Below are 27,945 nucleotides of genomic sequence, written 5' to 3'. Positions count from 1 at the left end.
CCATCTCCAGGGGCGAAAGGTGAAAAATAAGAGAACAGCCTTTCACTCTACAGCTGGGGAAATGTACCTTCCCTGGAAAGGCGGCCAGGGCTGCAGCCCTGGAGACTGGAGTGGTGGGATGGGGTAGCTGGTGGGCAGGGTTGCAGGCTGAGGTCTGCTAGGAGGAGGACCACAGAACGAAACACCTTTCTCCTCTTCTCTCCTTAGCCCAGTCCCACCTCCAGCTCCTAGATACAGAGCAGGGACCCGCCCCTGTGTCTCCGTCCAGGCTGCACAGGAGACCTGACCTGCTCTTATCAGCCTCTGACCTCTGACCCCACCCAGCCCCTTGGTGTCCGTGGCCTCCTCTGTGGCATACTGAGGGGAGTCAGTGGGAAGAGCTTCTCTTGGTGTGGGAATTCCTTGGTGGAATGCGGACAGGTGGAGGTCACAGAAGCCTCTATGATATCACCGAAGGGGGGCAGGACAGCTTGGAATGAAGTTTCTTTGAGGAGTGGGAGGGACACTGAGCAACTATGGCGCATAACCAGAGGACCTGGTGGCAGCACTGGACTGACACCACCTGTATCAATCCTTTGAACCGCATGGTAGGTGGTACCTGCCTGGCTGCACTGCCCAAGCTGGGCATCCTGGGGCGGGACGGGGCACTGGAGGACCATACTGAGTCCGGAGGGGCAGTGGCTGCACTGATGGGCCCTCTCCTCGCCCTTGCAGAGGGCCGCTCACGAGCCCTACCTCCGGCCAGAGGAGCAAGTGCTCGTCAACTGCCGAGATATCACTAGCAGTAAGGTAAGGCCGAGGCCGGGCCTGCAGCCTGTCGGGGGGCCTGCAGCAATCGTCACCCCCACAGTGACCCTTGTGCAGCTGTGTCTATGGGGCAACCGGCCCTCAGAATACCTCTGCCCCTTCTGCCTTCTAAATGTCCCAGCTGTGATCCCTGCAGTGACCGCCCCTGCCATGGTATGTTAGTAACCACCCGGCAGTGCCCCTACAGGAGCCCCTATATAATGACAGCCACTCCCCAGCAGAGACCCCAAAAGAGTCTCCCTTACAATGACCCCTACAAAGACCACCCAGCAGTGACCCGCTTTTAGTGGCCATTTAGGTAGTGACCTCTACATTGAGGCCCCCGTTCCATGATCCCTTCTCAGGCAACTTCTTTCCCAAGAGTGGCCCCCAAGGGTCCCTATTCACTGAGAGCAAACTTCCAGGCAGAGGCCTCCTACGGTGACACCTGCCTGAAGGAAGGTCCCCCACCCTCTCCCAGGATGCCTGGGACATGCAGGAGTTCATCACTCGCATGTATGTCAAGGAGCTGCTCCGACACCCGGCCTTCCACCTGCTGCTGGCCGTGCTGCTGGTGGTCAATGCCATCACCATTGCTCTCCGCACCAACTCCGTTCTTGACCAGGTGGGACTCCAGCCTGACCTCTGACCCACTGATCTAACAGGGGCCTGGGCAAGTCACTTCCCTCTTGGGGCCTCAGGCTCCTCATCTGTTCATGATGGTTGGATTGGATGCTCTTCAAGGGCCTGTCAGTGCTGACTTTCTTAAAGATCAAGGAAGACTTCGTGGTAGGGGGGACCCAGCTTTGAGAAAGGCATTGGATTTGCAGAGGAAGGACAACAGAAAAATGGTGTGAGCAGAGGCAGGCAAATGGGTGCCTTGTGGGGAAGGGTATCCCATTTTAATCAATAGCCACTAAGTGAGAATCACTCTGTACCAGATACTGCACTCAGTGCCAGGTACGGACACAACAGACCCAGTTCTGTCTCAGATAGACAGACATATCATTCCAAATGCCTGGGTGTCACAGAGTATGTGGAAGCTCAGAGGAGGCATTGACCCTAATCTGGGGGTCAGGGAAGGCTTCCTGGAGAAAAGGACATTTAAGCAGAGAGCAAAGAATGAATAGGAGTTGGCCAGGCAGAGAGAGGTGGAGAAGAGTGTCTTGGGCAGAACAAACAGCATGGAAGTGAGTTCTGTGTGTCCAGCTTGAAGTCTGCTATGGCTTGGGTCTTACCCTTGATGTTTTAATTTCTTACAAGGAGTCTACCACATACGTGGATTGTGCTATTGAAAATCAATATCTTTAAAATGTCCAGTGTGGTGACTGATGAGTTCAGAGGGGTGGTCAGCAGCAGATCACACAGGGTCTCGTTAAAGAGGATGGGTTTTATCCTATGTCATTGGAAAGCCAAAGTTTATTTTATTTTACTTTACTTTTATTTTTTTAATTGAAGTATAGTTGATTAACAATGTTGAGTTAATTTCTGCTGTACAGCAAAGTGATTCAGTTATATATATATATATATATATGTGTATATATACATTTTTTTTTGCGGTACGCGGGCGTCTCACTGCTGTGGCCTTTCCCGCTGCGGAGCACAGGCTTCGGACACGCAGGTCCAGCGGCCATGGCTCACGGACCCAGCCACTCCGCGGCATGTGGGATCTTCCCGGACTGGGGCACGAACCCACGTCCCCTGCATCGGCAGGCGGACTCCCAACCACTGCGCCACCAGGGAAGCCCTATACATTATTTTTTTATATTCTTTTCCATTGTGGTTTATCATAGGATATTGACTGTGGTTTATCATAGGATATTGTATAGTTCCCTGTGCTATACAGTAGGACTTGTTGTTTATCCAGGAAAGCCAGGGTTTAAAGTATGGCAACATGAGAGTGACTGGCATCTAGGTGGATGGTTGCCGAAGCTCAATGAATGGATGAGGTTGCCTGGAGAGAGTGTTGAGTGAGAAGAGGACCAAGACAGAGCTCTGAGGAGAGCCTCCAAGTAGAGGGCAGAAAATAGAGGAGGAGATGCCAAAGGATGCTGAGGGGGAGTGGCCAGAGGAGTGGGAGGAACCCCAGGAGAGCACATTACCAAGGGAGCAGGCACAGGGTCAGATATGGCTAGGAGACAAGGCAAGGAAAGGACTATGAAGCATCCCTTGTTTAGCTCTTGTGACCTTGACACAAGCTGCCTGTGATGTGGTGGAGGCAGAAACCCAATTGCCAAGGTTTGTAGAATGCGTAGACTACAGGGCAGATCAAAACCCATCAATGGCTCATGAAACGAGTTCAGAGTGTAGATAGCAGCATTTTGAAGTAGAATGAAATAAAATGAAAAAGAATGAAGTAGAAATTGTAGTGGGGGAGAGGGAGGGAGGGGAGGAGGGGAGAGGGAGAGAAAGCATTATGGTGTAAAATGTAAAATATATTTCTTTGAGTCCCAGTCAAAAATGCTAAAATCCCTGATATAGGATATGTGCCCATGAAGGTCAAATCCTAGAGACTTGTGAATGCCAGACTGGTTTTGAACCTCACCCTGCAGGCCATAGGGGGCCATGAAAGCTTTGTGGGTGGAGAAGGCAACTCTGATTTAGCCACAGATGTGCATGACTTGGAGAAGGCAGGGGGACTGTTGAGGAAGCTCTTTGAATAAATAGTAAGGAGAGCCTATTGCCACCAGTGGCCAGTGGGGTAGAGCTGAAGGGAAAGATGAAGGGAAAGAAAGCCCTTCCTTTTTGTAGGCAGATGTCCCTGGCCCATGATGCCCTTTGGGAATTTGGAACAGGCTGGAAGCCCATAAACTTTAGCTCCCATCTGAGTTTCAGAAGCTCTGCCCAGAGAATTTCCTGGTGGTCCAGTGGTTAGGACTCCGCGCTTCCACTGCAGGGGGCCTGGGTTCGATCCCTGGTCAGGGAACTAAGATCCCGCATGCTGCGTGGTGTGGCCAAAAAAAAAAAAAAAGAAGAAACTCTGCCCAGCCTCGCACTGGCTGGTGGATGGGATTGGTGGCAAGGTGTGGGGAGCAAGAGGCTTGAAGCACTGAGTCTGTGGGTCATGGAGGTGAGGAAAGGGAGGAGTCCAGGTGACTTTGGTAACTGCCAGGGTGGAGTTGGGGGCTGGGAGCTGTTCATGTCCCAAACTATATCAGAGTCACAGCTTAACAGGAGATTGCGTGAACATGAGTTGGGTTTTAAACAGAACTCAAAGTCATGGATCCATCCATCAATCCGTCCACCCAGGAACATGTCTTGGACCCGTGAGTAGGGGGATACCCAGGAGCTTGGTCAGGCCTGGCTGGGGGGATTTGGGAGCTGGAGCAGCAGGAGTGGTTGGGACAATCAGAGAAGCAAGGATGGGGCTTGGTGTCCTCCATCTCAAGGGCCAGGTCTTTTCCTCCCAATCCTGGAGTCTGTTCTGCCTTTCTCCACCTCCCTTTTCCTACTCTAGAGGTTAAGAACAAGGGTTTGTAGTCAGACAACAGTCTTTATCATTAACTGTCTGATCTTGGGCACCTCTCTGAGGTTCCCATCAAGTGCAAGATGGAAATTAAACCTACTTCCTAGGACGATGGTGATGGTAACATTAAATAATACATTTGTGGTCTTAGCACGGTGCCTAGCACGTACATGGAAGGGGTGCTCTAAAGGGAGCTACAAAGATGCTGATGAAGAGCAGTAAGAATCTGGGCTTCCCCTCCCCTGAAGACATGCTCTCTCCCTGGTCTTGCCACCCCCTACTCACCTCTCTGCCCTTCCTTTTCTCTATCTTCCATGTAGAAACACTATGAGTTGTTCTCTACCATAGATGACATTGTGCTGACTATCCTTATCTGTGAACTTCTCCTCGGCTGGTTAAATGGCTTCTGGATTTTCTGGAAGGTGAGATCCTGGGCCCTCCCTGCCATCACATCTATTCCTCCTTAGGGACAGCACCCCACCCCATCCCCATCCCCATCCACCTGGCCCTGCAAGGTGCACAGGGGGAGGGGTGTGTGTGCATGTGTGTGCATGTGTGCTCATGCAGAAGGAGAAACTAACTACTTCTGAGATGTCTGTGATGTGGTAGAAAGTAATTTGTACTAGAAGTGTAGCCTCCCGGGGTTCCAGTTCCTGACCCAGCCTTCCCTAGTTCTGCAATCCTGGGCAAACCTTGATTTCCTTATCAGAGAAATACAGTTGAGAGTATCCACCTTAATTTACAGGGTTCAAGAACAGGGGTCAGTAAAGATTTTCTGTAAAGGGTGTTGACCTTAAGAATAAAACAGTTATTTTACCAGCAAAAAAGGGTTTATCTGGGAATAGCAGAGGAATCTCAAATCAGGACTAGCAAACGACAGCATAAGCCATAGACTAGTCCAACAAACAATTGAGAGGAACGTTATTTTATAGAGAAAAAGGAGGAAGTTGGGAAGGGTTGTTTTGAACCAAAATCTACTGGTGAAAAGTGAGAGTTCAGGGTGATGATGGTCTCTCATTGGCTGAGTTGCTGGAATAGTTGATTTCTTGCAGGAGATGCAATGTACATCTTTTCCTGTTGGGGCCTGTAATTGATGATTCTTTCCCCTTTGGGATTTTTCTGTTCAAGTCTGTAATTGACAATTCTTCCTGTAATTGACATCTAGTGATACTGCGTGAGAGCTCCCCCTTTTGGCCTCCCAATTCCATTGTAGTGAGGTTTCCCTTTATTAATTTTCACAAGGGCCAGATAAATATTTTAAGCTTTGTGGACCATACAGTCTCTGTTGCAAACACTCACTTATGCTGTGAGAGCACAAAAGCAGCCATAGACAGTACATAGACAAATGAGCATGGCTAGGTTCCAAATCAGTTTTATTTGTGAATACTAAAATTTGAACTTTATGTAATTTTCACATGTCACAAAACATAAAACATATATATATATATATATAAACCATTCTAAACCTGAGGGTCTTTAAAAAGAGGGGCTGCTGGTCAATTTGGCCCTTGGGCTATAGTTTGCCTACCCCTCTTCTGGAGGGTATCAAAAAGCTGTCTGGGTGGGAACAGATCTTAACATTACATAAAATGAGACAAAGACTCAAATTCTTTGTTTCAATAGGACTTATAGAGTTAAGGGATTTCTGGAGTCAAGGGATTTATCTTGCCTTTGGGCATGTGCAAGAAGAGGCTTTGAAAAGAAACACCTATCAGATTTTTATACCTTTCATAAAAAGGAATCATCATTTAAATACCTTTACCAGGAAAACCAATTAGAATTACAAGCTTTCCAGGGGTTAGAGGTGTCACTTCATAGAACACAGAATGTAGAACCTAGAACAATATTTCTTAAGTCCAGATATATATTTTTTAATACATTTATTTATTTATTTATTGGCTGTGTTGGGTCTTCGTTGCTGCACACGGGCTTTCTCTAGTTGCGGCGAGCAGGGCCTACTCTTCATTGCGGTGCACAGGCTTCTCATTGCGGTGGCTCCTCTTGTTGCAGAGCACGGGCTCTAGAGCACAGGCTCAGTAGTTGTGGTGAACAGGCTTCGTTGCTCCGCAGCATGTGGGATCTTCCCGGACCAGGGCTCGAACCCGTGTCCCCTGCATTGGCAGGCGGATTCTTAACCACTGTGCCACCAGGGAAGCCCCAGATGTCTTAAAGAATGCTTTGTGAAAACAACACTTGGGAGGATGTTTATTAACAGAAAATAGAATAGGATGGTGCATATTTACATGTCTCCACACTGGAGAGAATAGGTACCATGCTTTTTGTGAACATTTCAATGCACCACTTTTTCAGAACTAGCTCTAGGTTACAGGCAGACATCTGTTGCATGAGAGAACATTTCTTCCTTCCTGTAGACGTGAGATTTCTTTTGCTACCGGCCAGGGTTCTTGGCCTCCTTAATTAATAGAAACTGATCAGAGGCCAGACAAGAAATTCAGGGAAGGCTTTATTGGGGCCCCTGCTGCAGCAGGGGGGAGAGAGAACAATTAACAAGTTCCCTTGCCCACTCTCTTCAGAGCGGGGGATGAGCTTGTGGCTTGGGTGGTTTGCCCACCCCTTTGGTGATGTGTGCAAGGGGCATGCACAGTACCCTGCTTTTGATCCCAACCCCCTACCTTTGCTCCCTGCTCTTCAGAAGTGGCATTTGGACCTTTTGTATCTTTTTGTCCATAATTTGCCCCAGCTGCTCATGCGTGCAGTTATTTTTAGTCCCTTATAGTTTCTTTGTATTTTGTTGCTCCAGGAGTCTTGTATCAGGTGCAGGCACTGCAGCCAAGGGTCCCAGGTCCCAGCCTGTCTCACTTTTAGCAGCAGTTAGGAAGGCCTGCACTTTCAAGGGGCCTGCACTTTCAAAGCTAAGCTCTGTTTCATTAACACAAGAGAACTGGAGCAAGCCTGAGAATCTTCTGTTCTTCCAAGCCACTCTGCTTGTCCTCTCAAGGGCAAGATTTCTCAGCCTCGGCACAGTTGACATGTTGGCCTGGATAATTCTTTGTTGTTGGGGGACTGTCCTGTGCATTGTTTAGCAGCATTCCTGGCCTCTACCCATTAGATGCCATTAGCACCCTCCTACCTGTGACAATCAACGATGTCCCCAGACATTGCCAGATGTCCTCTGGAAGGCAAAACCACCCTCCAGAACTAATGGCTGAGAACTAATGTCCCAAACCCTAACATTCATCTGAGGCTAGCCTCCCAGGGCCAAAAGCCAGGGCTTGTTAGAGGCTCTCTGCTGTCTCCTTCCCCACCCCCAACCCCTCCCCTGGTCCCGGTGTACAAGGACTGCTCCCTGTTGAGTGGGTAGATGGAAAGGGAGAATGCAGGGGAGGGAGGAAAGTCTGCAAGTTAATATCTCAAATATTACCCAGGCACGTGGGGCTCCCCAGAGTTTTGCCCCTAGTGCCCCCTTTTCCGTGGCCCTGGTGTGGCTCCTCCCTCTCCTTACCTCCATAGCCTATTAATTACTATTTCACCACCTAAATATTTCTCGGATTTCTTGCTGCCTCTGCATCTCTGCTAACCCTGTTCTAGCTCTTACCTTGTCTTCTCTCACCAGGATGTTACTATGGCTTCCTGTGTACCCCACCTGCCATCAAAGTAATTTTCTGAAGGCCCAAGACAAAGTACGCTTAAACTACTCCAGTGGCTCCCTATTGTTCTAGGATCAGGGCTAAATGCCTCACTGTGCTTAAGGCCTTCCATGATGTGGCTCTTGCGTGCTTGTGCAGCCTCATCACTCCTGGCTTTACCCTTGGGTATTCCAGCTACATCAAGCTGCTTGTAGTGGCATTCCCCAACACACACTTTCAAGTGCATGCACACACACACACACATACACACTGCTGTTTCTCACCTCATGCCCATGCTGACCCCTAGTCTATAAAATCTCTTTGCCACTTACTCACTTGCTTTCCTCCTACTTACAGCTTAAGACTCTTGCAGATGTTTTCTCTTCCAGGAAGTCTTCCTGTCTCTCCCAGGCTAGGTTAGTTGTTGCTCTGTCTCCCTAATGCTGTGTACTCACCTCTCACCTGGAGTTAAAACTTACTGTCTGGGGCTTCCCTGGTGGCGCAGTGGTTGAGAGTCCACCTGCCGATGCAGGGGACAGGGGTTCATGCCCCAGTCCGGGAAGATCCCACATGCCGCGGAGCGGCTGGGCCCGTGAGCCATGGCCGCTGGGCCTGTGTGTCCAGAGCCTGTGCTCCGCAACGGGAGGGGCCACAACAGTGAGAGGCCCGCGTACCGCAAAAAAAAAAAAAAAAAAAAAAAAAATTACTGTCTATCCACCTCCCTCAAAATAGTCTGTGAGCCAAGCAGGGCGAAATCCTATATCTTCAGGATCTGATATGAGGTGTGGCATATAGTAGGAGCTTAATACTGAATGGATAGAGGGATGGATCTGTAGACAGGCAGACTTGTGTCTCCTTGTGTATGTTTAGGCACCGACACTTTGAATGTGAAACACAAGGAGGGCTTGTGTTTATTGGACTGCCTAATAAATTTAAGAACTTTTTCTCCATTAAAAATCATTTTCTTTTTGAATATTTAATGCAGCTACATAGGGCTTCCCTGGTGGCACAGTGGTTGAGAGTCTGCCTGCCAATGCAGGGGACATGGGTTCGAGCCCTGGTCTGGGAAGATCCCACATGCCGCGGAGCAACTAGGCCCGTGAGCCACAACTACTGAGCCTGCGCATCTGGAGCTTGTGCTCCGCAACAAGAGAGGCCACGATAGTGAGAGGTCCGCGCACCGCGATGAAGAGTGGCCCCCGCTCGCCACAACTAGAGAAAGCCCTCGCACAGAAACAAAGACCCAACACAGCCTTAAATAAATAAATAAATAAAATTAAAAACAAAAAAAAGTTCTCTTAATGCAGCTATATATTGGTCAAAACTGTATTGAGAGACTGTCATATAGAATGAAGTAAGTCAGAAAGAAAAAAACAAATATCATATATTAACACATATATGTGGAATCTAGAAAAATGGTATAAATGAACTTATTTGCAAAGCAGAAATAGAGTCACGGACGTAGAGAACAAACGAATGGATACCAAGGGGGGAAGCGGGGGTGGGATGGATTGGGAGATTGGGATTGACATATATACACTACTATGTACAAAACAGATAACTAATGAGAACAGACTGTATGGCACAGGGAACTCTACTCGGTGCTCTGTGGTGACCTAAATGTGAAGGAAATCCAAGGAAGAGGGGATATATGTGTACGTGTGGCTGATTCACTTTGCTGTACAGCAGAAACCAACACAATACTGTAAAGCGACTATACTACAATTAAAAAAAAAAAAAGACTGTACTGAAAGGCACACACAGAATTCTTGTTCCCACTCCAGACCCTTCTTCCCTTTCCCTCACCCCCACCCTCTTCAGATAATCTTCGTTATTTATAATCTCTTGTTTATCCTCCTAGTGTTTATTTTGCAATCATAAGCAAATATGTACATATTTTTAGTCTTCCCTTTCCTAACAGTAGCATACTGTAAACAGTGTTCTGCACTTTCCTTTTTGTCATTTAATGGATCTTTCTGTATCAGTACATGGAGACCTTTCTCATTATCCTATACTGCACTGAATGTGCAGTAGTTTATTCAACCAGTGTCCCAATTGCTGAACACTTTGGTTATTTTCAGCCTTCTACGAATGCCATTTTGTACTTGTACTAGAGTTTGTGTGGGTCGGATTTCGAGAAGTGGGATCACTGGTCAAAGGTAAATGCGGATTGTTTATTAGAGCAAATTCTCCTCTGTAGTGGTTGTGCTCAAATTTGTCATACACATGAGCTTCCTTCCTCCATCCCCATTCTAAAAGAGTTTGTGCCATATTGGACAAAGGGCTTGCAAAATGTGCCTTTCTTCTGCAGTGAGAGTTAGTTCACCTCTGACCTGGCTATTGAAGCACTGTTCCTTAATGTTTTAATCAGTATTTATTTTCATTTTATTGTTAATTGTAGTGTGTGTCACACAAAGCTGGAGCATCCAAACACTCTCAGGTCACCTAACTGCAGGGCAAGCCCATTGTCAGCAGCACAGTAGCCAAGGTGGGCGCTCAGCTTAGGAGCTGGCTGTGTATATACGAGAGACTCCACTGTGTGCTTCAGACACTGCACTTGACTATTGACACATGTATGAGACAGCGAGCGCATGCATGTTTTGTGGCGTGTTTGGGGCGACAGCAGGATGAGTAACAGCAGTGCATGGCAGATGACTGGCCCTGCTTCGAGAGGACCACTGAGTCCCCCATCCTTGGGGTGTACGGAGGGCAGACCCAGGATGAACCCATGGGCTGGGCCTGACAGACCCTGCTGGGGCTGGCCCACCCCCCAGGACGGCTGGAACATCCTCAACTTCCTTATCATCTTTATCTTGCTCCTGGGGTTCTTCGTTAATGAACTCAGTGCCATCTCTATCACCTACACCCTCAGGTAAGCTGGGAACTCTGAGAAAAGGAGGGACCTGTCTGGACCCTGGGAAGGAGAGGAAGGGGTTTTTACCAGGTGGGGATCAGCTCTGCCTTTCTGGGCAGGTGGGGGGATGGTGAGGAGGAGGGGTCTGGGAAGGGCCGAGGGGCACCCCTGAGAGGCTCTGCCACAGGGCACTTCGTCTGGTGCACGTGTGCATGGCAGTGGAGCCCCTGGCCCGGATCATCCGTGTCATCCTGCAGTCAGTGCCCGACATGGCCAACATCATGGCGCTCATCCTCTTCTTCATGCTGGTCAGTGCCCTCCCCTGCCCCTGGCTACTCCCCTTCCCTGAACAGGCCCCTAGGTCCCTGGGGATACAGGGTGTCTGGAGAAGAGGAGAGGCTATGGGCCTGAAGCCCTGTGACTCCCCTGGCAGCTCATTTGCATGGCCTGTCCCTAAGGCCCTCTGGTGAAGTCCGGGCGGGTCTCTGGTCTCTCTGGCAGGTGTTCTCAGTATTCGGGGTCACTCTCTTTGGTGCATTCGTGCCCATGCATTTCCAGAACATGCAGGTTGCCCTGTATACCCTCTTCATCTGCATCACCCAGGATGGCTGGGTGGACATCTACAGTAACTTTCAGTGAGTGCCCATGGGGCTTCCAGGGGAGGGGGGTGGGGCCCAGTCCAGGCAAGCTAGCCAGGGAGGGGCTGGGCTCCCAGGGGCAAAAAACTGACTGGGGAGGGAGAAGTGCGGCTCCAGGGCTTGGGATGAGGATGGCACAGCAGGAGGGGGATGCCTGGGGCTTTAAACTGGAGAAAAGCAGGCTCCCTGGAGCTGAGGGCTCTGGGTTTGCAGTCTACTTGAAGAGTCATCCCAATGAAACTCCACCCATTCAAGGTCCCACTGCAGGCTATTCAGGGAGATTTCTCCCATTATGCTCAGCAGCTGGGCAGCTAGGCCTTGGGCAAGGGAGCAGGTCTGTGGTTGCATCTAGGGCTCCAAGGCAGCCTCCCAGCCCCCACTGGAGCCCACCAAACTGCCTGCACTCCTGAGAACTTAGGGTCTCATTTATTCATTCTGAGACCCACTGCCTAGGGTCATTATTGGCCACAGATGGCTGCCTGGGTTCTGTTCTTTACCTCTTTCCCATTAAGCCTAAACTCTATTTGTTTCCAGTCCCCTCCAGGGAGTGGGTCCCCGTGACTGATTTTCTTTATATCTCCTTCGTGTGAGAGTAGAAGCCCAGTTGGTAAAGGGGCTTCTGCACTCATTACCCATTATGATGTAGGCAGTAGAAAAATCATGGAGTGTGCAATAAAGGTGGCCTGGGGTTCTGAGTCTGCTCCACTGCACTAGCCATGCAGCCGTCTGAGCCTCCGTTTCCTCATCTGTCAACTGGGGATTAAAATACATTATTAACCATGTCATGGATTGCTGTGAGAATTAGTAGAGACTGGCACTGTGTGCACGCACATGCACACACACGCATAGCAAGAGAGAGAAAACTATTATTTGGGAAAATATTTTATGGGAGATTTATAATAGGTATTAACAGTGGGTGGGATTTTTTTCCTGTATATTTTCCTTCTGATCTTTCTACAATGAGCTTGAATTACTTTTTATAATAAGAACGACATGACTAAAGAATATAACCAATAGATTAAACTCGGTAATGCTGACGTACAAATCCCCACCTTGCAGGGCTGGCTTGAGGACCGCCCACTGTCTGGCAGTACAGCTGGCGCTCAGTAAAGAGCAGCTGCGGGAACAATTAGGAGTAAGGCATTAGAGCTCCACAACAGCAGTGAGGCAGCAGAAGTCCCAGCGGGCCTTGAGATAATTTCCCCATCTCATAGATGAGGAAACTGAGGCCCAAAGGGCCAGGGAGGTGATAGGGCCCCTGACTGCCATCTCCAGGATGGAGACAAGGGAGTACGCAGTGGAGATTGGGGGCGCCATCTACTTTGCCATCTTCATCACCATCAGTGCCTTCATTGGCATCAACCTGTTGGTCGTCGTGGTCACCACCAATCTGGAGCAAATGATAAAGGCAGGCGAACAGGCGCAACAGCATCAAATAGTCTTCAGTGAGGTGAGTGAGATGGGGAGGGCAGAGGGGGGTGAGGCAGAGTGTATATGAGTGCTGAATTGAGCGTGTGTGTTTGTGCGCGCGTGCACACTCGAGGGCCTGAAGAAAGCCAAGCCTGAGATGCGGAGGCAGCATTGCCCACGGCCAACTCACCAACGGGGGCTTCTGAGGAGTGTGGAGTTCCGAGGTGTCTTGTTCTATGGCAACTAAAATCTAAGCAGCTGAGTGACCTTAGGGCGTTTAACCAATCTAAGCCTCAATTTCTTCTCCTGTAAAATGAAAATAATTATAGTACTTCATAGGGCTATTATGATAATTTCATGGGTAAACGAACAGTACTTGGCACATACTAAGAACTCAATAAATATTAGCTATAGTGTTATTCGTTCAGGGGTAGAGCTTCCGAAAGGCTGGAGAGTGTAGGGTGGAGTATTGCCTAAAGTGTTGAGGGCTGTGGGCTGTGACTTGAGAGTAGATAGGGTTTCAGAAGTTTGCTGGGTAGGATTTATCAGGAGTGAAATGGTGGGGGAAGCACTAGGTTTTGAAAAGGGGTGAGAATTTCCAAAAAGGTGAGGGATGGGCTCCGCATTTCAAGTTAAGCTCCCATAGCAAAGGAGAGAGCCTAAGATTGGTTAGAGCTGAAACAAGGGGCGTTAGAACCCTGGTGACCTGAGACTCATCCTCCCTGAAGCCAAGCAGGAAGGGGCAAGGGGAGGGGGTGCGGGCTGAGCTGTCCTTCCCTCTCCATTTCCCCCTCCCCAGACAGGCAGCGAGGAGGGAAATGGGAATAACGAGCTGCCGCTGGTGCACTGTGTGGTCGCCCGTTTGGAGACATCTGGCGTCCCCCAGGAGCCGTTTATGGGGGGCCTCCCGACGAACCTCTCAGAAAACACATTCGACAACTTCTGCTTGGTGCTCGAGGCAATACAGGAGAACCTGATGCAGTACAAGGAGATCCGAGATGAGCTCAACACGTAGGGCGTGTACTGGGGGTACCCTCGAGTCTCGTGAGTCAGGGCTAAGTGGAGCCTCAGATTCTTCTGGCCTCACGCCCTCACCATTTTTTTTTCCTTTGCGGTACGCGGGCCTCTCACTGTTGCGGCCTCCCGTTGCGGAGCACAGGCTCCGGACGCGCAGGCTCAGCGGCCATGGCTCACAGGCCCAGCCGCTCCGCGGCATGTGGTATCTTCCCGGACCGGGGCACGAACCCGCGTCCCCTGCATCGGCAGGCGGACTCTCAACCACTGCGCCACCAGGGAAGCCCACGCCCTCACCATTTTATCATGCGGACCCAGGGGCCCAGAGAGGTTAAGTGAATTGTCCAGGTTTCCCCAGCCTGTCGGTGAGGGAACTGGAATCCAGACCTCCCGGTTCCTCGCATCTCACAAGAGCCTTAAGCCTCGGCCTGGGTCTCTCTCAGAGTAAAGGGAGAGGGCGAAGGGGGCTGGACACCAGGGAAAAGAAGGGAGGGCAGCCTTCCAACCCTCACCCTCGGAACGCACTCACCTCTCCGCCCTCAGGATAGTGGACGAAGTACGCTCCATCCGCTTCAACCAGGAACAGGAGGAGGAGCTGATGCACAGGCACTTGTCGTGGAGCCCGTCGAGGGCAAGCGGGTCCTCCATAGCCACCCGTGAGATGACTTGCCAGCAAGACTTGATCACTGCGCTCGTCAACAGGGAAAAGGTGCAGCTTCCTTCCCCTACCCAATGGGTACTCAGCTCGCCACGCCACCCAGCTCAGCCTCAACCCCATTAGTCAAGGCCTCTGTCTATTCCAAGATCTGGTCCGCCCCCTAGACTCCCAAGCACCCCAGCAGTCACCGCCAATCTGGTTAGGTTCCAACTTTTCCTTCTTCGGGAGGCCCCGCCCCTCCCATAGGGCTCCAACCACTGAGCCATCTTGATCTTCAGCACCGTCAAACCTACCCTTTCTTAGTGAGACTTGAGCGGTTCAGTCCCTGCTTAGTGGCAGATACTCAGGCCCACTGGGGGCATAGGACCCCCAGGTCCTGTCTAGGGTGCATAAGAGGAGCAGCCTCCTGAGGGAGGAAGATTCTATGGAGAAAAAGTCACACTCCCACATTATTTAGTTTCTTTCTCCTTCCCACACCATCAGACTGGGAACCTTGTGAATGTCCACGGCCTGAGCTCCCACAGTCGGAGAGCAGACTCGGCAGGCTAGAGTTAGACGTGAAGGACTTCCTGCCAGGCCTGGATGAACAGCTGTTGAGCTGAAGGAGGGGAGTAAGGGGGCATCTGCCATGTCAGGGTGGGGGCATTGACAAGAAGACCTCTTGGTTTGCAGGTTCAGGAATCCAACACAAATGTACTCCTTAACAAACACAAGTTGAGCCGCTGAGAGGGCAGGACGGGAGCCAATGGGCATGAGCACACACACCCAGCCACTGCATCTTCTGCATCACTAGCATGACTTGGCACATCCTGGCCTGAACCCATCCTCTCCCTTACCCCCCGGGCAGATGCCTGGGGATGGAAGGGGGCAGCATCTCTAGGGCTTGTGCCTGTGAGCCCCAGGTCCAGAGGAGCCGGGATGGAGAAGGATGCTGGATGAGAGTGGGAGCCCTACCACAGGATGAGCACAAAAGGGGGTGCTGGCCAAGGCAGCCAGGATTTGCCCTAAGGATGGGCATCCCTGGTATCCTGCTAGACCAGAACTAGATGGAGTCTAAGTGGGCCCAAGCACCAAGAGAAGAAAGGTGAGGCCAGTGGGGCCAGGTATCTGTATCAGCAATAAACTTTTGTGTTGGGACCAATGTGTCTGACTGGTGGATCTCCAAACCCTTGAGGCAGCCTTGCCCCTCAAGAGCCTGTTTGTCCGATGGGAGAGTCACTGGCTGTCCTCCAGAGCTTCCAGTCTAATGGGAGAGAAAATCCACACCCTGAAAAATTTTGACTTAACGGTAGAGACGTAATCCCTGCCTTCAGGGTCCTAAATTCTGGGGGTGAAAATCTGGTCCTCACAGTTCCTCACAGCTGGGAGTGCCTCTCTTATGAAGGAGACGCCCTATCCTCTCTCTGTGTCTGAAGGTGTAGGAGACTGGTCCTCATTCTGGGGAGTTCTAGTCTGATGGGGTCACCATCGACCAAGTCATGCAGGTACAGGAAGCTCTATCCTGGATCAATGGAGAATGGCTGGGCGAAGTGTGGGTCCTGGCAGGCTCTCTGGGGAAGAAGAGCACTGAAGCTTCCTGGAAGGCATCAGGAGGAATTTGAGGGTCAGGTGGATGAAGGCCGGTGGAGAACTTGGGACCTGTGAGACCTCTTTGGGAGCTTCATACAAAGACCATGGAGAGCCACAGCAGGTCCTCAGCTAGGCAATGCAGAGTCTGAGAAAGCTGTGGCAGTCGTGGGCACTATGAAGAGCTGCCTCGGTGGATTCTCATCCTTGGGCAAATCGCTGGGCCTCATTTTCCCCATCTGTGCAATCGGGAGAGGATAAGATTGAGCACCAGCTCTAAAATCAAACGGCCAGCACTCAGCCCCAGAGCTGGGAGACTGACGAGATCGGCTGTACGGCTGAGACTCAGGTTCCCTGATGTTGTGTGAAGGGAAGGCTGGAAGAGGTGTTGTGTGAGAGTTCTGCCCAGCTGTTCAGCAAAGACTGACCACTAGGGGCCTTGGGGATATTCACCAGTTGGAATGGGACTCCCCAGAGGCCCACTGATTGCAGGTGCCGGGAAACTCCACCCTTCATCCCCTCCCACTGGCATTGCTTCCAGCCCTGAAAAGCCCCCTGGGGCCTGCTGGGAAGAAGTCTGGACAACTGGGGCAGGGGTGGTGCACTCAGCAGGCAGGTGAGAGGTGGCACCCCAGCAGTGCTTCACTGTCTTGGAGTGCAATCTGTTCCCCTGTTTGGGCCAAGACTCCAGGACCATCAACCAGCAGAAGGATGGGCAGCCAGTGGCTTTTGCTGCTTCTGCTGCTATTTATTGGGAATGGAGCCCTCAATCTGCCTGGTGAGTAGCCACATACACCCTTTCCATCCATCCTCCTCTGGGGGCTCTCACAGCCTTCTTCTGGCTCACCAGGGAGGGGAAGAAGGTGGTGGAAGATCAAGTAGTATCCCCAGGAAGATCTCATGTGAGCACAGCCATTCCCCAACCCACCCCTAAATTGTCTGAAAGGCTTGGGGCACCAATGAGCTCGGGGGAAGGAACATGATGGGATGACCTCCAAAGAGCTTCTGGCTTTGCCCATCCATCCTCATCCAGGATGCTGTATTTGTCTGTCTATTCCCTCCATTCTGTCTGTCATCTCAGCTGTCTCCCCTTTTCTGTCTGTCCTTTCCATTGGGCTGGGCCAATAGCTTGGGGTTTCAGTAGGCTAGTTCCCTCTCAATCTGGCCCAGAACTGAGGGCCCAGGGGCTTGGACCCCTGCTGCCCTCCCCTGCCCTACTCCATCAAAGGTCAGCCGCCACCCCCAATGCCTCACTGAGCCCGATGGAGGAGTGCAGCCCTGGATCCTGAGCTCCTAGGACAATATAGGGGAAGATATTGGGAGGTGGCAGGAAATTGCATGTCTTAGCAATCCCATGAGTCATGACTTTTTCCAAGGCCAGGAGTATCCTTGGCAAAACACCCAGGAAGCAGATAGCAGTTTTGGTGAGAGGCACAGAAGGGGATAATTATTATCAATAGCAGTTTCTACTTATTGAGCACCTACTGTATGCTAAGCACTGTGCTAAGTGCTTCACATGCACTATCTCATTTAATCCTCATGACCACCAGTGAGGTAGGTATTGTTTTCACTGCTGTCTTACAGTTAAGGAAACCGAGACTCAGAGACATAAAGTGATTTGTCCCCTCATCAGAGCTGGGAGTCTGTCCCAGGTCTGACTTTAGAGTTCAGGCCACATTCCATTGCTTCTCAAAGGAGCTGCTGTCGGCAGGAAACTTCAATATCATATAAATGTCAGTTCTTACCAAATCTTTAATTGTGACACACTTCCAATCAAAATCTTAACAGGGTTTTTTGTAGAAGTTGATACGCGGATTCTAATACACATAAGGGAGAACAAAAGGCCAGCAATAGCCAAGATAACTTTGAAGAGCAAGATGGGAGACTCACTCTACCAGATACTAAGACTTACGTTAAAGTAAGATCATGTGGTGGTGTTGCAACAGTAGACAAGCAAACCAATGGAATAAAAGAGCAGGAAAATCAGTCTGGATGCGTAATAACAGGTAGCATCACAAATTATCAGTGGGAAAAGGATGGATTTTTCCATAAGGGGGCAGGGACAACTGGTTAACTACATGGAAAAAACATAAAATCAGATCCAGTGGAAACATCTCTTCCTGCACATAAAAACTCGAGACTCCCGTAGCAAGACATCTGTTCATTTCAGCATGGAATTTTGTTGCAAACAGACCCACGGATCACTAGAGTTTAGAGGACTCTTGCGATATTAAGCCCAAGTCCCTCACTGCGCTGAGGGGGATGTAGAAGCACTGAGAGTGGTGGGGGTCTTCCCCAAGACTACACAGCAAGTCAGTAATAGAGCCAGGTCTAGAGCCTAGATCCCCCACTCTTTCCGTGCATCCTGGCCAGCACTTCTGCCCTGTTGTGACCCCTTAGCTCTATTCAGGGCTAGAAGAAAGTGGGAGGTGGAAGGAGCAGATGCCAGATGGGGGCGGGGTCAGGGAGAAGGATCAGTGCCTCTTTGGAGCTAGGTTGTAGGAAGGACAAGCCCATCACCTCCAGTTTTCTGAATCAGTCCTTTGACAAAGACCAAGGTTGCAATGACAGGGCATCAGGTGATGCGCCTATTTCTGCCCATTGCCCAGGGGGAAGAGGAAGGTTTTCAAGGGATCCAGCTCAATGTAGCTGATTTGGGCCTTTTTCTCTAGAGAGAGTGGCTGGCTTGGACATGAGAATGAAGCAATGTCTTTGTGAGGCAGTGCAGCATGGTAGGGAAGACATTGGGCTCTGGGATCTGATGGATCTGATTTCAAATCCAGTGCTACCACTTCCTGGCTGTGTGACCTTGAACAGATGCCTTCACCTGTCTGAGCCTCAGTTTCTTCATCTGATAAATAGAAATAATTTTCCTTACTTCAGGGTGGATGTGAAGATTCAGTGCACCAACACTTACACATTGGAACAGCACCTTACTCAGACAAGGTGAAAAACCAAAGGTTGTCAAAATTATCTTTGACTGCTATTGCACTAAATGAAGCACTTGGCTTTTGATGAGGGGTCACGTTGTAAAAAAAAAATTGTGTATCTTTAAATATTAGAATCATGTTCAATGCAGTAGGAAACACATCAAACAAGCCATCGAGAAATCAAAGATCAAGTGTGATAATAGATTTCCATCTTTTTCTGACTCTGTCTCTGTAATAATTCTTGAGTGGAATGAGACATAGTTGCCTGATTTAGTTAAATTCGCTCTCCCTGGCATGCATCAGCTGAGATCTATTAGCACAGAGCTGGCACATAAATGAATGCGCGCCAGTAATAATGTAGTTGGTGTTTTGTTTTTTGTTTTTGTTTTTGGCTGCGTTGGGTCTTTGTTGCTGTACGCAAGCTGTCTCTAATTGCAGTGAATGGGGGCTACTCTTCATTGCGGTGCACGGGCTTCTCATTGCAGTGGCTTCTCTTGTGGAGCACGGGCTCTAGACGTGCAGGCTTCAGCAGTTGTGGCACGTGGGTTCAGTAGTTGTGGCTCGCAGGCTCTAGAGCGCAGGCTCAGTAGTTGTGGCTCACAGGCTTAGTTGCTCCACATCATGTGGGATCTTCCCAGACCAGGGCTCAAACCCGTATCCCCTGCATTGGCAGGTGGTTTCTTAACCTCTGTGTCACCAGGGAAGTCCCATGTAGTTGGTGTTGATATCATTTTTTTTTAATCTTCCAATAAGGATATTTGATAAAGTGAGAACATCTGAGAAGAACTCTGGATTGGTGGAGGGAATGGGTATATAGGTTTCTTTTTGTTTGTTTTACAGGCATTATGACAACCTGGGGTCAGCTACAACATCTTCCACTGAAGACTATGGAACTGTGGGAACTATAGTGTGTTCCTCCACAATTTCATCTCCATCCAACAATGGGAGAGACAATGGCCCTGCAGTTCCACCTAACACCTCACCAACAACTGGCAGGACAGAACCGTCTGAGTCCCAGCAGCATATCACATCAGCTGCTCCTCCAGTTTCACTACCAGCCAGCAGCTCTGCTGGGTCCACTGAGCAGACAACCCCAGCACATGAGACTCAAGAGGAGAGATTAAATACAGTTATCACCACAACCTCTGAGGGCACAACGCTGCCAAATTCCATGGTGACTTCTACATTGAAGGACCAGGGAGGGACAACCAGAAGCACAGCCTCATCCAGCATGGCCACCTCAGCAAACCCCTCAAAACAGAACCAGTGTGCTCCAGCTGCAACCCCATTCGCATCAAGCTCCGGAGCCAATGGATTGCAGTCATCAGTGGTCGCTGACTCTCCAAAGGTCAGCCACGATCACAGCTCCAACGGCTTTAAACACACCAGGCAATGACGTCACATCATCGGGGTCCATGAGAACCACCGTCTCTGAGAAGTCAGCTGCAACGCTATCCCCCACAACATTGGACGAAATCACTGATGTGAAAGAATCTTTACCTGTGACAAGCAGTGCAGTTATACCGCTTCGCTAACCATGACCACCTGGGGACAGACATGCCTGGCACTCAGGCAGGGGTAACTACCGCTGCACCCCCAACCCCAATAACAGCCCCCACGATGAGCATGCTGTCCAGAAGACATCACAACACCATCACACAAGCACCTTCCCATCGAGTGGAATCAGCCCCCAGTGCTGGCACTGCAATGGCCCAGTCACCTGAGACAACAGCTGCTCATTCAACAACCCTTATTCCCAGCTCCTCGGGGATGACAAAATCTGCTGCCAGCACTGGAGCCAGTCAAGCCTCCCCTAAACACACCGAGAACAGTAGTCCTGGAGCAGGAGTCTGTACTTCAGATGAATACCCGGCGGACAGGAGAGTTTGTATGTGCAATAACAGCTACTATGCCCATCAGGTAAGTCTGAGGAACTCATGTCAGTACAGTGAAGAACTCTTCACAACTCTCTTCACATCTGAAGGCCCAGATGAACACATGTCCAAAGGGTGTGGGAGGGCCAGTGAGGTTTGGTCAGACATTGACATCTAAAGAGTCCATCTGGGCAGAGGTGATTTCTAGTGAGAGGAAAGGTAGCTGAGCATATGAATTTGTCTTAGTCAATTCAGGCTGCTATAACAAAATACCATGCACTGGGTGGCTTATGAACAGCAGAAACATTTCTCACATTTCTGGAGGCTGGAAGTTCAAGATCAAGGCACCGGTAGGTTTGCTATTAGGTGAGGGCCCACGTCCTGGTTCATAGAGAGCTGTCCTCTTGCTGTGTCCTCACATGATGGAAGGGCCAAGGGAGCTCTCTGGGGTCTCTTTTATAAGGGCACTAATCCCATTCATAAGGGCTCCACCCTCATGACCTAATCACCTCCCAAAGGCCCCACCTCCTAATACTGTCACATTGGACATTAGGATTTAACATATGGATTTGGGGTGGGGGTGTGTACAAATATTCAGTATATAGCAGAGGTAGAATGGACAATTCATCAACCCCCAGCTCCCAGGATTCTAATTACTGACTAGAGATTAAGCCTTCCTGGGGGGAGTAGATGATGATCCACCAAAGAAAAAGGCTGTAGCCCCAACACAGGCCTGGAGGGCTAGACAGGGAAACGGAGGCAAAAATCTTGTTGAGGCAAGACCAGTGTGGCTGGGTTCACAGGGTCTCCCTGTGTTAGTAGCAGTACAACTAACTCCCAGGCTCACCCTCTGGCAGGGCAGAAGCTGGGTCCTGGGAACCAAAAAAGATGATGGTGTCCCCCAAACATATGCCTCCTACAGTTGAAATAAATCTAACCCCCAAAAAATTTCAAGTTAGCAAAATTCTGATTTTCCTAAAATGACTAGCCTGCTTTTTTTTTTTCTTCTTCTTTTGGCTGTGTTGGGTCTTTGTTGCTGCATGGGCTTTCTCTAGTTGCAGCGAGCAGGGGCTACTCTTCGTTGCTGTGTGCAGGCTTCTCAATGCAGTAGCTTCTCTTGTTGTGGAGCACAGGCTTCACTACTTGTGGCTGGTGGGCTCTAGAGCACAGGCTCAGTAGTTGCGGCGCATGGGCTTAGTTGCTCTGTGGCATGTGGGATCTTCCTGGACCAGGGATCGAACCTGTCTCCCCTGCATTGGCAGGCGGATTCTTAACCACTGCACCACTAGGGAAGTCCTACCCTGCTTTTTAAAATATCAAATTTCTTAAAAAAATATTTCCTTGGCATTCCTGCTTTGGTCTATTGGATAATCCAGCCTTAGGATGAAGCTCCTATTACATTTAAAACTAGGCAGTGCTTAACTTATGGGCCAGTGTTTTCCAAAATGTATTTTGTGGGACACCAATGCTATGGGATTTCAATAGACATTACACTAAAACAAAAGGGTTGTATTGTCAAGTATATTTTGGAAATACTGGATTAAACAAAACTGTTTTTTGACTGCAGGACTTTTCAGAGCCTTTAATATATAGTATTCCACTGTTCACTGTGACTCCTTTCAAAGTCAGATTTTTAAAACAGATTATGGCATGCATTTTCCAAGAGTGTCCCCAGAAATCTCATTCTTAGGAACATTTAAGCAGTACCTTGGAATATACCCTGTTGCCAACGAGGGAGTTCAGATGAGAGTTGAGCAGCCTGGGCAAGGTAGAAGTGACCAGGTTGACAAGTCTGACCCAGGGGGGCTTTAGTCAAACTCTGGCTCATTAGAGGTTTGTCCCCATCTCAACAAACTCTCCTGGGGAGACCAGGGTTATGTACCCACTTGTACAATGCAACATGTGTCCCTCCACAGAATATAGGAAGTATATCATTGTGTTTTCACACATTGAGAATGAGACACCTTTTCTTTTCGTGTTAACTTTCTTCCCTGTGAGTAAGAACGTGGACTCTGCAAGATAGACTGTCTGGGTTTGAATCATGACTCATTTTCTTCTGCTGGAGATAATATGATCACATTAACTTCCAGGCATCAGTTTTTGAGTGTTAGCTATTACTGATATTATTATTTGGCATTCCATATCATAATATACTATTGATTGCAATAGCAGAAAGTTATGTGACTGACTTATACTGCTCCCCTTCCACCAACTCAGGTTGGTACAAAACATCTGCTCTTTTTTTTTTGGGTGGGGAAACTTCCCCCACCAGGGATTGAACCCGGGCCACAGCAGTGAAAGCCTGGAATCCTAACCACTAGGCCACCAGGGAACTCCCAAAGCACCTGCTCTTATATTGCAGCCCATCCCTCTGACCAAACATGCCTTCCAAGATAGAATCAGTGAGCTTTTAAAAAAAGGAAAGGAAAACAAAATCTTTAAATTCAAAGTAATAAAACAAGTCCAGAAATATTTAGTATTTCCATAACATTTTACTTTTAATGACTAACTATAAGCAGTTCATCCCAAATTCAACAGCAAGTGTGGAAAGAGCAGACATAGAAAGAGGGAAGGGTTAAATATTGATATTAGCTTCTCCTTCATCACCCGAAACCACTGGTGCCTGACATGTATCAGGGCACCATGTGGTGCCAGGGGCAGAAAATCAACACTAACTGGCTTGAGGAAAATTAATTAATTAATTAATTTAAAAAATTGAAAATATTAAACAAAATAAAACAAAATTTGTTGCCTCATGAAACTAAGAAATCCTAAAAAGGACTTGAAGACTCTCCCTCATGGCTCTCAAAGGCACTCCCTCCCTCTCCTCCCTCAGTAATGTCTCTTTGGGAGTTTAGGCTTTTATAAGACAGAAAGAGCCATTGATTTCAGACAGTTTAGGTCCCTCAAAAACCCCTAAGGCCCAGGTTACCTGCTGGAATGAGAAGGAAATCAAAGAACAAAACAAATTAATATCTCCAAAAATAATCTGCCAGGCAAGTAACAGAAACCAGCGGGGCTGGAGAAGGGGAAACAGGAGAACTTATTACAAGGGCATCTCATGGAGCCCAAGGGTAGCCTCCAACCAGGGTCTCCAGGGACTTGGAACCACGCATGTGGTGGAACCCAGGGCGTTGCCTCTCTCTTCTCTCAGTCTTGCTTCTCCCCTTCTGCACCTGTACCTGCTTTGTTCCCTTCTCCACACACTGGCTTGTCCTGCCTCTCAGCCCACGTGGCAGAAAAGGGCTGCCTCACAACTCTCAAGCTTTCTACCGCCTCCTTTCAGGCTCAGTTCCTGGGAAAGTGGTTCTGAGTGGATCAGCTAAGTCCAGGAATCAGGGTCTCCCAGTGCAATCATGGCAGAGGGGTCTCACCTCCTGCTGGGGAGAGTCTTCGTTTAAGCGAGTTGTTATGGGTTGGGCTAATATCCCCACAGTGTTTCCTCCACCCAGATTAGAATGCGTACCCTTGCCCATGGCGTCATCCCAGGAGCCTCAGGAGGCCTCTGCCCTGGCTCTTGTCCTCCTGCAGAACTATCCAGGGTGTTGGTGGCCCTGCGCTGCCAGCTGCAGGAAATTGAGGTGGTCCTGAGCAGCTGCTTCCTGAAGACTTGCCACTGGATCCTGGAAGAAGGTGCCTTTTCAGGATGCTCCAGTGTCAGTAAGACAGAGGAGGGTCTTAGTGTCCAGGTCTTCACAATGGAGAAGAAGGAGGGTACCTGTGGACTCCGCCTTTCTGTGAGCCATCTGGGAGGGGCCCTCTGATAGGAAGTTGGGCTGTATGTGTGTTTTGGGGGAGGGACTGGGAAATGAATGATTGGGCACCAGTTGTGACTTTATTTCCATTTAACTGAAGAATAATTATCTGGAATGGAGTCCAGTCTTGGCAGTCAGACCAGTCTTTTTGGGGAAGAGACCACATTGTCCCCCATCAGACTGGGAATGCCTTTATAAACGGTGCCATGATTGATGGACTGGGAAATCGGTTTCCAAACTTGTCAGCCACAGAATCCTTTAAAATAATAACTACCACAACCACAACCAATATTTATAAATTTCTTACCGTGTACCATGTGCTGTGGGTCAAATTCTTTTTCACGTGCACTATCTCACTAAATCTTCACAATAATCCTGTGAGGTTCCCATTTTACAGATGAGCAATCTAAGGCTCAGAGAAGTTGAGGGATTTTCCCAAGTCACACAGCTAGTTATTAACAGAGCAGGTTTGTGCTCCTAACTGCTCACTGTGCTGTCACTTCCTTTCCTTGGAAGGGATCTTACATAAAAGCCAAATATAAAAATAAATATATAAAAGCAGGGCAGGTCTGATTGAATGGAGTGGGCGGAAGAGTGCCCTGCTGGGTCAGCTTCCCCCTAGCACATAGGTGGGCTTTAATGCCCCTTCAAAGAGGCTCTGGAGCTCCCCAGGCTCACTTTGAAAACTAGAGTTCATTCTAACGGCAGGGTGGGGTGGGTGATTTAGTTCCTCCAGTGTCTTGTTCTGCCACCCACAGAGTCATGGTTTCTCTTGCCTAAGTCATAGAACAGAATCGGTAGTTTCAACATGTAATAGCTAAGTCTTTGGCTCTGCCCCTAGAATTCTCTATCAGTGTTCTTTTTTTAATAAACTGCTTGATTTATAGCAATAAAACAAATCATTTTGATTCCTTTTTTAAAATCCTATGGAAACAATGAAATACCAAAAAGATATCTGAATCTTGGGATAAGGACCAGGACTTGGCAATTTTAACAAGCCCCACAGTGATTCTTTTATTTTTTTCCAAGAGATTCTAAAATTCACATTGAAATTTGAGAACCACTGGCACGGAGTTTAAGAACATGGGCTCTGGGATCAGAGAGATGTTGAATTCTGGCTTTGTTAGTTGCTTTGGGCAAATCTTTTAACTTTCTAAGCCTCAGTTTACTGTTCAGGGAATTCCATGGCGGTCCAGTGGTTAGGACTCTGCGCTTTCACTGCTGAGGGCCCGGGTTCAATCCCTGGTCGGGGAACTAAGATCCCGCAAGCCGCATGGCACGGCCAAAAAAAAAAAAAAACTTCAGTTTACTCTTCTGTAAAATGGGACTAATAACAGAACCCTCCTCAGAGAGTAGTGGTCAGGCCACAGTGCCTGGAATACAACCCACGCTCAGTAAACTTTAGTCATTACTCTTATTTAAATCAACAACTTGAAGCAAATGATGATGGAAGAAAGTGATTCCCCTGGAGATCTGAGAGTAATGGCTGCCTCCCTGTGTCTTCTAGACCAACAACAGCCATGCCCTTTATTCTCTGGAGGCGCAGCTTCTGCAGGTTCACCCTGACTATACCAATACTGGTTCCACAATGCTCAACTTCAGCTGCACGTACCCTCTGGTGGTAAATGTCAGCCAGACCCACCCCTACCCGGTGGTCTTTTTCCTGTGAGTTCTTTTCTGTCAGCTGCCTCTTGGGCTGGGCCCTGTGGAGGCTCTCGAGTTCCCACTACTACCTATAATCCAGGCAAAAGGAGTCAACACCCTCAGGATGTTGCCCCGCCATGCCCACCCATCATAGGTACCTCTTAGATTGAGACTCGGAGTATTACTGGAAGAAAAAGATGTTCTGTGAAGTAATGCATTATGGGTTGTTTATGTAAATTACCTTGAGGTAGGATGGCTCAGATGGCTTCAAGGGTCCTGGGGTCTGGGGATCTGTGATGTGGCCCCTCACTTTTTAGGAGGTGCAGGAGGAAAGTTGGAAGTTTTGCTCCTTCCCTCCCCTAGTTCTCTATGGCTACCAGTGCTCAGTGACCTAGGGTGCAAGGCAGAATGCGAGTGATGCCCCTACCTCTAGGGTTTTGTGGTGAGGGTCTCATTCCCGTCCCTCTCCAGATATATCACTATCCGTATTATGGGCACTGGGAACACCATTGTCATCCTGGGCATCTTCACAGACCCTCAGCTCTCATCTCCACTTGAGAACAGACCAGTTTCCCTTGGCAAGCCTCTCTACGTGGTCCTCAGAGCCACAAGTAGTGGCCCAGACAGATTTGCCCTGGTGGCCAATGAGGTCTTTACCAGCACCAGCATCTCCAGGATAGGTGCTGTTAAGGCCACCTACTACTTTGTGAAGGAGAGGTAAGTACCTGTTGGACTCTGGTAACCTCTTTTCAGTGCCACACTAGCTCTTGGACTATAGCTTGTGCTGGATGGTTTTGTACTTACGAGCACAGATCCTGTCACTCTTCTCTGTATCACTGGTACATAAACAGTGGGAGAAAGTAAGTGCTGGGTGAATGTTTGTTGAAAAATATTCAAGCATTATTACCATTCCCATTTTTCAGATGAGTAAATTAAGGCGTTGGGAGATTAAGGTCTGTCCAACATTACAGCCAATTAATGACACTCATTCCTTGTATTCTTTCCTCAAACAATTACTGAGGACCTACAGTGATAAAAGTAAAAAAACAAAACTAACATTTCAGGGTGCTATACACTACGTAATATATTTGACATTTACTCCATGCCTGACCCTGTTCAAATCACTTCACATATATTAACCCACTTAAGCCTCACAACACACTCTACGAGATAGGTATATTTTTGTTCCCATTTTATAGATAGAGAAACTTCACAACTCGAAGTAGGAGATCTTGCTAAGTTCTGGGCCAAGTCCTTACCCTCAACAGCTCATGGTCTAGGGAAGCTGTGTCTCCTGTCTTCTGGTTGTATTTCATTAATATTAACAAGTCTTCGCAGAACACAGTGAATCATTCATTACCTCATTTATACCTGAAAACAACACTGTGAAGTATTATTTCCCCCACTTTAAAGATGAGGGGATTAGAGAGGGTACAGAGTTTAATGACTAGACAAAGGACATAATGCTGGTCTACTCATGCTCCAGAGTCCTGGTTCTGAAATACCTCAAAAACAGTCCTAGTGTGCAATTCTTCCTTTGTCAGGAGGAAAGAGAACCTAGTGATTAAGGGTATGGGAGGGCACTGCAGCCAGGTTGCTACCTGAAGAAACTTGGACAACCTACTTAACTTCTCTGAGCCTCAGTTTCCTCATCTTTAAAAAATAAAAAGACCATCAAGGGGGGAAACTAGAATGGACTTATTGATGGTGAGTTTGATTCCTGGAATAAAGATCACAGGGTAAAAAAGACTAAATGGGCTTCA

General features: G+C 48.8%; 1 protein-coding gene across 1 annotated transcript; it reads left to right on the top strand.

The window, feature by feature from the left end:
- Nucleotides 1-515: 515 nt before the first annotated feature.
- On the top strand, nucleotides 516-15,139 carry CATSPER4 (cation channel sperm associated 4; the record flags this gene model as incomplete). Its single annotated transcript, XM_082832298.1, has 11 exons — nucleotides 516-587; nucleotides 715-789; nucleotides 1,268-1,411; nucleotides 4,573-4,674; nucleotides 10,614-10,711; nucleotides 10,881-11,001; nucleotides 11,195-11,328; nucleotides 12,607-12,781; nucleotides 13,541-13,752; nucleotides 14,299-14,464; nucleotides 15,086-15,139. 11 exons carry the CDS (start codon nucleotides 516-518, stop codon nucleotides 15,137-15,139), a joined length of 1,353 nt encoding a protein of 450 aa, XP_082688424.1.
- Nucleotides 15,140-27,945: the final 12,806 nt, after the last annotated feature.

The sequence above is a fragment of the Leucopleurus acutus genome (genome assembly GCF_964270905.1).
Source record: "Leucopleurus acutus genome assembly, chromosome: 2".
Lineage (NCBI taxonomy): Eukaryota > Metazoa > Chordata > Mammalia > Artiodactyla > Delphinidae > Leucopleurus > Leucopleurus acutus.
The sequence above is the reverse complement of the archived record's forward strand: the minus strand, read 5'-3'. Positions and strand labels throughout refer to the sequence as shown.